Here is a 12,683-nt window from a genome sequence, read left to right as displayed (position 1 = left end):
TGAGGCTGCACCCCCCTGCCTGGCGGGGCTTGACAGGGGACCTCAGGCTGCACCCCCCACTCAGCAGGGCTTGATGGGTGACCTTAGGCTGTGCCCCCACCCAGCACCGGGCCGGGGGACTTGAGGCTGCACCCCCCTGTCTGGCAGGGCTTGACAGGGGACCTCCAGGTGCACCCCCAGTGCTGGGTTGGGGGAACTCAGGCCGCACCCCCCGCCCAGCGGAGCTTGGTGGGGGACCTGAGGCTAAGCCCCCCTCCTGGTGCTGGACCGGGAGACCTGAGGCTGCACCCCCCCACACACACACACCCAGCAGGGCTTGACAGGGAATCTCAGGCCATGTCCCCCACCTGGCAGGGCTTGACAGGGGACCTCAAGGCACGCCCCCCCACCCCGGTCTGGGCTGGGGGACCTCAGGCCACGCCCCCCATCCTGGCACCGGGCCAGAGGACCTGAGGCTACGCCCCCTGCCCGGCAGGGCTTGACAAAGGTGGGACTGGCTGGGTCTGGATCTAGCCCAATGGGGGAGGGGCAGCCAGGTCTGGGTCTCATGCGATTTTGCAGAGCATGTGGGTGGGCGGGGACTTGACTCTGGGTCCCGTGGTGCGCCCCAGACTCTGACAGGAGGAAGGTTTTCATATATATTTTACTCATTTTCTTTCATCTCTGACACTTCTATTATAGAGAAAGGGCAAATAGCAATATTAAATTATTTCCTCTAATCCCCTTTTAATGTGCACAAATTTCGTGCACCGGGCCACTAGTTAAAGTATAAAAGAACAGATGATGTTTCAATAATCAGGCTTATAGGAAAATAGCGTAAGCATGGAGTAACTTCAGTATGACAAACAAAACCAGGAAGTGCCTTACATTTAATGTTTATTTTATAAAACAAACTATTTTGGGTAATATAACAAAATGTATATCCTCAATGAGTTAGAAATAAAATTTTAAAACAATCACGAGAAACACTATATCTCTTAACTATTAAAAATATTAAAATTGGCCGGTATGGTTGAGTAGTTAGAGCCTCCTGATTCCCAGTCAAGGGCATGTACCTGGATTCCATCCTCAGCCCTGGTGGGGGTGCATGTGGGAGGCAACCAATGGATGTGTCTCTCTCACACTGATGTTTCTCTCGCTCTCTCCACCCCTTTAATATATATATATGTGTGTGTGTGTGTGTGTGTGTATGTATGTAAATATTTTTAAATAAATATTAAAATTCAATCTGGTAGAACTCTGAGGGAGAAGCAGGTTATTTAAGACTGCTGTAGGCATGGCATCAATTCAACCTATCTGGAAAGGATACTAAGAGGAGCTATAAAATCATTCATATTTCTGGATCTGATGATTCTACCTTGAGACTTCTGCCCCAAATAAATAATTCAAGGGGAAAATATGCAAACAAGACATTAAATATGCACTAAATGGAAATGGCTACATAATGATGATATATTTACACAAAAGAACAGTATATATTATGAAAAATAGTTTAATAATTTAGGTAATACTCAAATATTAGAAATTATCTTGGATGAAGAAAGAACACAGAGTATCCCTATATATTATATACAATGAAAGCAAATAGGTATTGGGATCATTGATAAGAACTGCTGAGAGTTATTTGAAACACTAAGAATTATTTACAACTAGTGGCCTGGTGCACGAAATTTGTGCACGGGGAAGGGGGGGGCGGGGAGGGGGTTGTTCCTCAGCCTGGCCTGCACCCTCTGCAATTTGGGACCCTTTGAAGGATGTCCTACTTCCGGTTTACAGGGATCGGGCCTAAACCAGCAGTCGGACTCCCTCTCACAATCCGGGACTGCTGGCTCCAGCCACTCACCTGCCTGCCTGCCTGATTGCCCCTAACCACTCTGCCTGCCGGCCTGCTTGCCCCCAACTGCCCCTCCGCCAGCCCTGCTCGCCCCAATTGCACCCCCTGCTGGCCTGCTCGCCCCCACCTCCCCTCCCCACTGACCTGCTCACTCCAAACTGCCCCCCCCTGCTGTCCTGCTCACTCCAAACTGCCCCCCCCCTGCTGTCCTGATCACCTCCAACTGACCCCTACTGACAGCCTGCTCACCCCCAACTGGCTCCCCTGCTGATCAGATTATCCCCAACGGCCCCTGCTGTCCCATCCTGACCTGATCACCCCCTGGCGATCCAAGGTCCCAGCCCCTCCTTTTTTTTTTTCTTTTTTCAGCGCCTCCTTGAGTGGAGGCCAGGGCAGGCTGGAAGCAACCATCTAGGATTTATCTATCTTCCATAATTGAAACTTTGTAGCCTTGAGCAGAGGCCAGGGCCGGCCAGGGCGGGTGGGAAGCTTGGCTTCCTCCATTGCCAGGGCAACCCAAGCTTCCTGCTTGCTCCAGCTCCATGGCCTGTCGCCATCTTGGTTGGGTTAATTTGCATACTTGCTCCTGATTGGCTGGTGGGTGTGGCTTAGCATGGCAGAGTGATGGTTAATTTGCATGTTTCTCTTTTATTAGTGTAGATGCCTGTCAAAATGTACTGCTTAAAATGTGTGCAGTGATTATAATCATATGTAGAAACACATACCCATTATAATTGGAAGATATACATAATCTTAAATTTTAATGATATTTGTTATATAAAGTTACTTAATTGCCTAGTTAAAATATCCACTGTATTTGTTCCCATGCCCAAACTCTTAACTTCTAATTCTTCTTAGCACCACAGGAATTTAAAACAAGACCTCTCTTCCTAACCAGGACAGACAAAGAAGGAAACAAAACGCAGAGAGGTTATGTAATTCTTCCAAGAAGATCTAACTACTTGCTTGGACTAAACTCAACTTCATTGGTTTTTCCCCAAAATCACTATTGGGAAGGAAAATAAGAACAGTTCCAGGGTCCCTTACCTGTACATAGAAGTCCATCTTTGTAATAAAGTGCATACACTCTGGCACTGTGTCCAATTAATGATGAGGTTTCAAAGGCTTCATGGTCCTCCAGTTGCTTCATTCTCAAAATAGCCTTCAAATAAACCTTCTTCCAGTGCAAAGCGTCCTGAACAGAATCATCTATCTGCCAGCCCAAATTTTTACACGCAATCTGCCACACCTCTGTACAGGCACTTATCACCTTATTCCACTGTTTAGAGACGAGGCAGCATGTGAGTAAAGTCTGAGGATCGAGCCATTTTAACAAATAAAAACTGAGCTCCAAGGGCAGGAGTTTGAGGAAGTCCCGCTTGAGGAGAGTCTCCAGGTTATTAGAGAGATGCCTGAGCTGGACTGCCCCACTCAGACTAATCAGGTGATCCAGAGTTTCATTTTTCTGCAAGTCCGTCAGAGAAAGAAATGTAACAGAAATGTTATCAAGCCATGTCTCAAAGTCCTTTCTCTCCATAAGGTTATGGAAAAATTTACCTGTGGCACATCAAAATATTGTATTAGTTCTGCTCAAAAGACCGTTCAAGCAAGACTACTAACAAATGAAGTATTAAAAATTAGTATAAAAATTCTGGCATTACAACTTTATGCTTAGTTACAACATTACAACTTAACAGTTAATACACTATATCAACATTTTTCCATGCACACAAAAGAAAATACATTTGAGAAAACATTCTTTAACAAATCATGATCTCCAAAACATAAGTCAATGAAACTTATGTTGATGTGTGTGACTTGCTCCTTTTGAAGTCTAGCACATGCTACATGCATTTTCACAAAGATTTACAAAGCATTCATTCATTATGAAAACAATGTATTTTATATAATATACCCCTCCTTCATCAAAATCATTATAACATGATTCCCTTAATATATTTAGACATTAAAATCACAAAAATAAGCACCATGATGTGACAACCAGAAAGCAAGTCTAGAGCAGTAACCTGACACATTAGTTATCATGCTAGATACAACCTGACCTGTTACCAAAACCACAGAACTCATTACTGGCTTTTGTAATAGATGTACAGGCGTAAATGTTTGGGGAAGAAAATAAGCAGATTTAATAAGTTAGGTAGCTCAGGTATTCTGGTTCTTCCACTTCCTTTATGGCACTGCCTGTTAGAACATGAATTACCAAAAGCCTGATCTGACCTTACCTAGTCTATTTTTTATAAGCCTCATGTGAGTTGGTGACAACTCTTAACCATGTGCCCCAGAGTTGTGTGGGACTTAGAAGTCTGAACAAATTCGTATTCCTGAAGCTTACAAAATACCAAAAACCAGGTATCATCATCTTCACTTTGCAGATAAGGAAGTTACAGATCAGAGGAGATAAGTGATTTGCCTATAGTCAACAGAGCTAAAACAGCAGCATAACAGACTGGAAGCCAGTGCTCTCAAAATCAGTAATTTTCCAACCAGATCAAGCTGTCTCTCTCTGAAGTCAGCTACAACCAGGAGCATCACAACCTTGTAACACGATCTGGGGGCACTGTGCCTTTGTGATTATACCATCTACCCCTTTAGGACAAGGACAAATTGCTCCAGGGCTAACTGGAACAAAAAAATTTGCAGTATCCAGCATTACAGTGTGTCAAAGTGTCAAATCACTCCTAACAATGGGGACTAAACTAATGGAAAAAGAACAAAAATAAAGCAAATCAGTAAAAATCATTTTTCCCAAGATTGGCCATATGTTGATAGATGTTAGTGCTGGGTGATGAAGATTTATTATTCTCTTTATTTTTACATGTTTAACATTTCCATGATTAAAACAAAGAGAGAAAAAAACATTCCTTCTAATCTGATCCATTTTCCACCAGATTATCAGACTAATTTTTAAAATGTATGTCCAACTTAATATGGAAGAGGAAAATAAATTCCTTCCTATATATGTCACCTAGATCAGGTCTATACAAAAAGCTAGATCTCGTCTTCTAACTTTGTTAATGCAAGGTGAGTAAAAATCATTTTTATTGATTTCCCCAATATCAAGTTTGGCAAGAATGTTATTTGGCAAAAAAAGTAGAAGCAACCAATTATATAACCTAGTTTTGTTTTTTAGAACAGTGAATAGACTTTAAAATAATGCTCTTGAAGTCTCAGGGTTTGGGCTAGGTAGGATTTATTAATTTAAGGATTTGTTTGGCTGCCAAAAAATAATCAGTTCACCAAAAGTTTCATCAACTTAAAACAAGATAACAAGCCTCTCAATCCTAACAATCAATCTATAACACTTCAAAAAAAATTTTACTTTAAAAAAAGCATTTACAGCAAGACAAAAACAACTCTTTTAGATGAACATTTATACAATGTCACAACAGCTAATAACTTAATATCGGCCAATTAAAAACATACATCAAAACATCTGCCAGAATAATTTTTTAGTGAAAAAGGGAATAGTTTCCTCTAACACCTACACACACAAAATTTTCCACAAATCCATTATAAAAATGCTTACATTTATGAAAACTGAATTGTTATTTAAATGGCCACAAGACAAATTTATAATACCCAGGAAAACATGGTCAGGTTTCCATTATTCTTACTTAAGAGACATTCTAATGTGCTCATGACACCACAGAAGACTGAGGAACAAGATTTTCAGTGAGCACCGTTATTAAAAAAAACACGAGCCATTTCTAAGAATTATATATTCTCCTAACTCCTAAGAAATTTTTTTCCCCGACCCTTACAATTAGAGAGTGCCCTTAAACCCCTTATCGGTAACTGTCTTTCAGTTCTTCATCTCTGATTGTCATGAAAAATAAAAAGAATCTTTATTTTAATAAAGCAAGCCCATTAACTCAGCAGAATGCATTATTAAAAAACACTGTTCTGATTTCTTCTAGAGCTTTTCCATAGACAACAAGAACAGTTTAGTTTGGTATCCCTATAGCTGTATATCGAACTGGCATTCTATTTATTAAACATTGTCTGCATCATGAAAAAACCAAAACACCAGTTTTTACTTTTCTAAAAAAATTAACTAACTTTGGAGGGAATTTTCTTAAGGTCACAGGCTAAACTGAACACTTTTAGAAGAAAGCTTCTAGGAGTATATATTATGTACTGGCAGCATTAAAGCCCCAGGAGGAAAAACTTCAGGAAGTGGGATTTCAATTCAACGTGAGGCGGAGCTTTTAAATCATCAGAGCTTTTTAATAATGGAATAGCTGCCTCCAGAGTGGTGAGCTTCCCATTACTGGGAACAGTCAAAGACAATTGGATACAAAGGCAGAATGAAAATGCTTTAAAGTCAGTCAAAATGTTTACTGATTCAGCTATCATTCACGATGAGAGTTGTGAAAATTAGAAATAGGGCAGGGACATGCTTAGCACAGAGCTCAGTCTAGAGCAGTGGTCGGCAAACTCATTAGTCAGCAGAGCCAAATATCAACAGCACAACAACTGAAATTTCTTTTGAGAGCCAAATTTTTTAAACTTAAACTTCTTCTAACACCACTTCTTCAAAATAGACTCGCCCAGGCCATGGTATTTGGTGGAAGAGCCACACTCAAGGGGCCAAAGAGCCGCAGTTTGCCGACCACTGGTCTAGAGTAACTCAAATGGCACTTTTGTTAGCTTTATTATTATAAACGCCTAGCAGGAAAGTTTTTAGTGACCCTGAGGCTGAAAGGGACACGAGCACTAACATCCCTTTGAACTCTATCATCTTATCACAAAGTTTCTCTTAAAATGGCTTAAGATATATGGAAGAAAAACTCAAGGGCTCAAACTTACTGGGAATTTTAATAATGAAGGGCAGTTATCAACTTGGGGCTAGTTTCCCACCAGATGTATTTTTCTCTCCACTCTACCCACACTCATGCTATCTTGCCCTTTTTCCCTCCATTTAAGATTACACATTAAACTTGCCCTCCTGCCCTAAATATTAACAATCACAAAGCTCTGAAATGGGTGGCGTGATGAAAAGACTCCTCAATTGGGAGAAGGGAGACCTGGGTTTGGTCTCTGGTTCTGACCTTAACCCCCTAGGTTCCCTTAGGCAACTCTCATATTTGTTTTGGATTAATGTCTACTCATAGACATTACCTCATTTGGTTTTCACAACCTTGTGTAAGGTATCAGTACTACTGCCCTTAACTAATAAATGAGGAAATTTATGGCCCAAGAAGTGCAGTGACTTTCCTAGGGTCCCACAGAAAGCAGCAGACTCAACATCTTGCCCTGCCCCCACCCTCCCAAAACAAAAAATCTCTACCTCTAGGTCTTATATAGAGATATGACATTCTGGGTAAAACATGGTGAATGCATTTCCTCTCCTCCACCAGCACCTGGCCTAGTCAAGAGCAAAAGCAAGACCTTTGTTTTGGGGGAGGAGGCTTCATCTTCTTCTTATCAAGCATAGTCAGCAGTTAAGAAGTACAGAGGCGCCCTAACCGGTGTGGATCAGTGGATAGAGCGTTGGCCTGCGGACTAAAGGGTCTCAGGTTTGCCGAAACCGGTTTGGCTCAGTGGATAGAGCGTCGGCCTGCGGACTGAAGGGTCCCAGGTTCGATTCCAGTCAAGGGCATGTACCTTGGTTGCGGGCACATCCCCAGTGGGGGGTGTGCAGGAGGCAGCTGATCGATGTTTCTGGCTCTCTGTCCCTCTCCCTTCCTCTCTGTAAAATATCAATAAAATATATTTTAAAAAAAAAAAAGGGTCTCAGGTTCGATCCCGGTCAAGGGCATGTACCTTGGTTGCGGGCACATTCCCAGTGGGAGGTGTGCAGGAGGCAGCTGATGGATGTTTCTCTCTCATCGATGTTTCTAGCTCTCTATCCCTCTCCCTTCCTCTCTGTGAAATATCAATAAAATATATTTTTTTAAAAAATATATATATATATATATTTAAAAAAAAAAAGTACAGAGGCTTTCACATACACAGAGTATCTTTTCAATATTCAAGAAGCTGGTAACACTGGTTGTCTCCAGAGGAAACTGAAGAGCTGAGGAATTGGAGTAAGGGGCCCCTTTTTTTTAATTGAAAACTACGTGAACATACTATCTATTTAAAAGATTTGAAAGAATACAAAGAGAATGAAAATAAGGGCTCTGCAACTCCACTTGTCGGGTGACCCTGGGCAAATCACGTCACCTGTTGCAAAAGCCCAGTTTCCTCACTTGTAAAATTAAGTTGTAGCCACTTGTAACCATGAACAACACTGCCTACAAGGGTGTTTGTATATAGGATACTGTATGTGAAACGTTTAGCACCGTACCTGACACACTGGTAAGCCTACAAGAAATGCCAGTAACCATTATTATTAGCATTAATACTGTTAACCTTTATTTCAAGCAGCACCCCACATACACACCTGTTTCCATGGCATACCCACAACTATGGCGCAGTCCCTCACGTTAGTACAGCGCTTGCACTTCATACACCACATCTCCACACTTCATCTTTCAACCTCAGGGCAGCCCTGGAACGTCATTGCTAACGCATTTCGCAGCTAAGGAAACTGAGGCAGTAACTCCGAGGCTCAATGTTCCCAAGTCTAACATCAACTCCAGAGCCCTTCCACCCGTCCGTCGCTCCCAGGTCCCCGGCTCCGGGAGCGTGTTCCGCGCGGCACTGACCTGAGCGAGCGCCCCAGGGCCCGGGACCTCGCGCGGGGCCCACACCGACCAGGCGCGCTCCGGCCGCCAGAGCCTCGCAGCGGCCGGGTCCGCTCCACAGCCATGGCGCCTGCAGGGAGGAAAAAAAACAACGGCCGGAGGTGCGGCGGGTCAGCAGAAGCGCGGGAGGCTGCGAACCCCCTCCCCGACCGGCCCCGCCTCGTATAGAGAACAGACCTGGACCCGCAGCCGCCGCTCTCCGTCCGCAACCTAACCCAGGAGCGGCTTCCGGTGCTGCTTGCGTCATCTCCGCGCGTCCCTCCGCCCGCGGCGCCCAGCGGACGCGGCTGCACTTCCGGTCCCCGCCTCAAGGGGGAAGCAGCAGGCTGAGGAGAGCGGCGAGGGAGGCGGAGCATGCGCAGTACGGTTCTCTCGACAGTTGTGGAGCCTGGACCTAAGCTTATTTCCAGAATATTGGAATATAGCCAGCGCATTTATGTTCCAATCTGATCTTGCTCCAACTCTGAGGCACTTTTTCTGTTATCCTCACTTCATGGAGGAGAGGGAGGAGAAGTTAAGAGACATGTCCAAAGTCAGACAACCTACTAAGCACCTATTATGTCCCAAACACTGTTCAAGGGGATAGGGTTAGTGAACAAAAAGCACAAAAATCCTCACCTTCTGGGGCTCATCTCCTAGTGGGAGAGACAGACAAATAAGACATGATGCAAACTTTAGCAAGTGCTAAGGAGAAAAATTAAGGTTGGTGAGGGAAAGAGAATATTACACAAGATTATTGCTTGAACCTCAACTCTTACACTCTCTGGCTGTGCCCACAGTCTGGTTACTTAACCTCTGGTTTTATTTTCCTGATCTGATCATTCTGAGAACTAAGGAGATAAAACAATCTTGTGTCAAGCTACTTTTTATGTTATAGCACTCAATTCCCACCACAACCCTACATGCTAGTTACTATTATCAGCTCCATTTTTAGAGATGGAGAAACCCAGGTCAAAAGAATATTTCAACATAGGCCTCCTTCCAAGCATAAGTACCTTATCTCGCCGTAAGGGCTCATAAATCTCATGTACATGTGTGCACACATACACACACACAAACACACACATTACATGCATCTTATACCAGCAGTGTCCAATAGGTCTTTCAGCAATGGTATTCTCTATCTGTGCTGTCTAATAGGGCAGTTAGTAACCTCTGGTGGCTCTCAAACACTTGAAAATTACCTAATGTGACTAAGGAAATAAAATATTAATTGTATTTAACTTTAATTAATTGAAGTTTTGACCCTGGCTGGTAGCTCAGTTGGTTAGAGCACCATCCCAATATGCATGGTCTCTGATCAGGACACATATAATAATCAACCAATGAATGCATAAATAAGTGGAACAACAAATTCTCTCTCTCTCTCTCTCTCTCGCTCTCGCTCTCTGCTTTCTCGCTCTCTCAAAAGCAACAAAAATAATTAAATGGTCAGTGTGGGCCCTGTGCGAGGTCCCGGGCCCTGGGGCACTGGCATGTGGCTTATGGCTACTATACTGGACAGCTCAGTTGAGTGATACAGGCATAACACATAATATAGATGTAAGACAGTCACATATACAGTTAGTGGTAGAGCAGGGCTCAAAATAGCCTGAGTCCATCTACAGTACTTGAAACATGGGAAATAAAAAATGACTGTGTGGGGTGGAGCCAAGTATGGTGTCCTGAAAGTCAGGTCTCAAGAGAGCAAATTTGATTTAGTAGGCAACAGGATGACTCTGCAGGCTTCTAAGACACAGAGTCACTGTTGACAACATTGTAAGAAAATTTAGTAAGACATGATAACCTCCATGAAAGGGAAGGCAGATCAGATAACCTCCATGAAAGGGAAGGCAGTATTAAGGTAATCAAGAAAACCAAACACCTCTATATGTTTCCAGCAAACAGTCTCAATCCAAATATGGTAGGAGTTTGATGACTCAAACTGGAAATTCCAGATGGAGCTGCTCCAGAGGCAATATATTGTTTGAACCTGTTATGGACAAAGAAACCAAATTCTCTAAGTTTAAGCTCAGAGGAAACCCAGGAGCAAAATATATGGCTCTAAAAAAAATGAAAATTGCAAAATAGGATGTTTTTAATTAAACATCTCTAAGACCTATTTAATTGTTAGATTTAGTATATATAAAAAATCCCTTTCATTTGAATGGTTTTCTGACTTTGTAAAAAGTTCCAATATTAAGCAATGATTGTTGAGAAAATATAGACAATTTTAAATGTAATGAGTTATTCCTAGTCAAGTAATTACAAAAACTGACATGAATAGCCAGTAGGAAGATCAACATATGAAAAGAAGAAAGAGGAAAAAAATAGCCTGGTCTGATAACAGAGTGCTCAGCACAACTGCTTCTATGACAGAAATATGAAAATATGCTGGATGTTGTTCTTTCCTGAAAATAAACTTACTGGTGGAAACAATGCTTGAGATAATTCCTACATATATATGCTCTAGGAAAATAGCTAATGCTAAATAGCAAATGCTCAGTCTCTTCAATTCAGGCTAAAATAGACTACACGTTATTTTCCATTCTGGGCTAGTTACCTGGGAGAGGTAGTTGGATGACACATAATTGATTTAGTAAAGCTCTTCCATAGCCTACACTAGGAATTCAAAATCCTTCCCAATGAAACATACCCCAAACCTCACCATTTGTTTATATGGGGAGAAAAATTGCACCCACTGGTATGACACATATTCCTTGATGTTTATTACCTTTCTTGCACGTACATGTGTGGGGGGCATGAATTACTTCAACTGTTCAGTTGCGTGAGATGCACTCCAAAAACACTATATGACATTTCTCCTTGTGTGATGATGCTGTGGAGAGGTGGTGTGGGTGAACTGTTCTTTCAACTCCTAGGCATACTTCATCAGAAACTGGCATAAAGACAAAAGGTCAGTTTCAAGAGGTACAGAAGAGTGGAAGCATTTGAAGAGGTTTGCTTCTTCTTCTTTTTTTTTTTTTTTAACTCTTTGTTCTGGATTCACTCTAGCTGTAACATGATCAGCACTTGCTCTCCTATACAGCCAGCAGGTATTCTGGGACAAAGCTCAGGTTGATTGGCTAGAAACCTTATCCTTAAAGTCTGAAGTACAAAGTACTTTACTTCAATTGCTGTTAGACTGGCTTGATCCTGAGACACATTTGGGCATAATTTGGCATCTGGACTCAGTAATTTTCAAAGCCCTGAAATTGCTCACAGACAACATGCAGGTAAGTTTCTTACAATCTCTGAAGCATTTGCTATCTATTACAATAGCCTTTGAGGTGCCGGGAGTTTCTTCTATGTACACATAATCAGCCCTGAGAAAATGGAAAGGAATTCAGATTCTAACATCAAGACTTTGGTTTGGTTGTTTTTTCCTATTCAACAGACATGGAAAAGTAAAAGATAGGTGGTTAAGAGTGAGCTTTGGAATGTGACATACTTGAGTTCAAATCATGGCTGTACTCCACCCCCTTACACATTGAATGATCTTGGGCAAATTACTCAACAGCTCGATGCACAGCTTAATTTTGAAAAACCTACCTGAAAGGGATACTGCCATGGCTAAATGATTAAGGCATGCAACTGGCCCACGACAAGTGTTCAATAAGAGGTACCTATTATCATGGAGGTTTTGTTGATGGAAGCGCCAATGAACAGAGATTTAATTCCTTTAATGTTTCCTGGATCTAAAATTATATTACAATACTGCATATGCTCTTCTAGATGGAAAGTTGCCATCTCATTTGATAAAGTGACGGAAGCTTGGCACCACTCCGTCCTAGATCTATGAATGGGATGCTAAGCAGATAGCAGGAATATGCCCATATTGACAGACATCTCAGATGGATTAAGGAACATTGTCAAAACAGACAATGTCAGAATTAAGTATTAGAGTAAGTTGAAAAGTCATACTGGAATAATGTAAATGTTTGATAGTAGCCATCGTGCAGAGGCCAACAAAAGCAACCATGTCATTAAAAAATAGCCCTTGACCTTTGTAATTAGAGAAGAAACTGATCCAAGATCTTCAATTCCAGAAAGAACATCATGTATTTTCCTATAGGCTTTTAGCACAATGATGCCACTTGTTACTTTATATCCATGTGCCTACCTGGGACTCTTCTTTGCTTTGACACAGAGCCTTG

At 42.2% G+C, this 12,683-nt stretch overlaps 1 protein-coding gene across 6 annotated transcripts in view; it reads right to left on the bottom strand.

Annotated features, from left to right (window-relative positions):
- The window catches only part of FBXW2 (F-box and WD repeat domain containing 2), a gene marked incomplete at its 3' end in the record, with an annotated part of 53,731 nt that extends 44,929 nt beyond the window's left edge, over positions 1-8,802 (bottom strand). For 2 of the 6 annotated variants that reach the window (XM_080667236.1, XM_080667237.1), the window contains exons 1-3: positions 8,725-8,798; positions 8,509-8,617; positions 2,882-3,391 (exon numbers count right to left, since the gene is read on the bottom strand). In XM_080667236.1, the coding sequence (XP_080523362.1) occupies positions 2,882-3,371 (490 nt within the window). In that variant the 5' untranslated portion in view covers positions 3,372-3,391; positions 8,509-8,617; positions 8,725-8,798. Of the gene's footprint in view, positions 1-2,881; positions 3,392-8,243; positions 8,618-8,724 lie in introns of all 6 variants that reach the window. The other 4 variants (XM_080667235.1, XM_080667238.1, XM_080667234.1 and 1 more) reach the window with 4 other exon arrangements.
- Positions 8,803-12,683: the final 3,881 nt, after the last annotated feature.

This window comes from Plecotus auritus (assembly GCF_963455305.1).
Source record: "Plecotus auritus genome assembly, chromosome: 5".
NCBI lineage: Eukaryota > Metazoa > Chordata > Mammalia > Chiroptera > Vespertilionidae > Plecotus > Plecotus auritus.
Note: the sequence above shows the minus strand (reverse complement) of the source record. Positions and strands in the feature narration are given on the sequence as shown.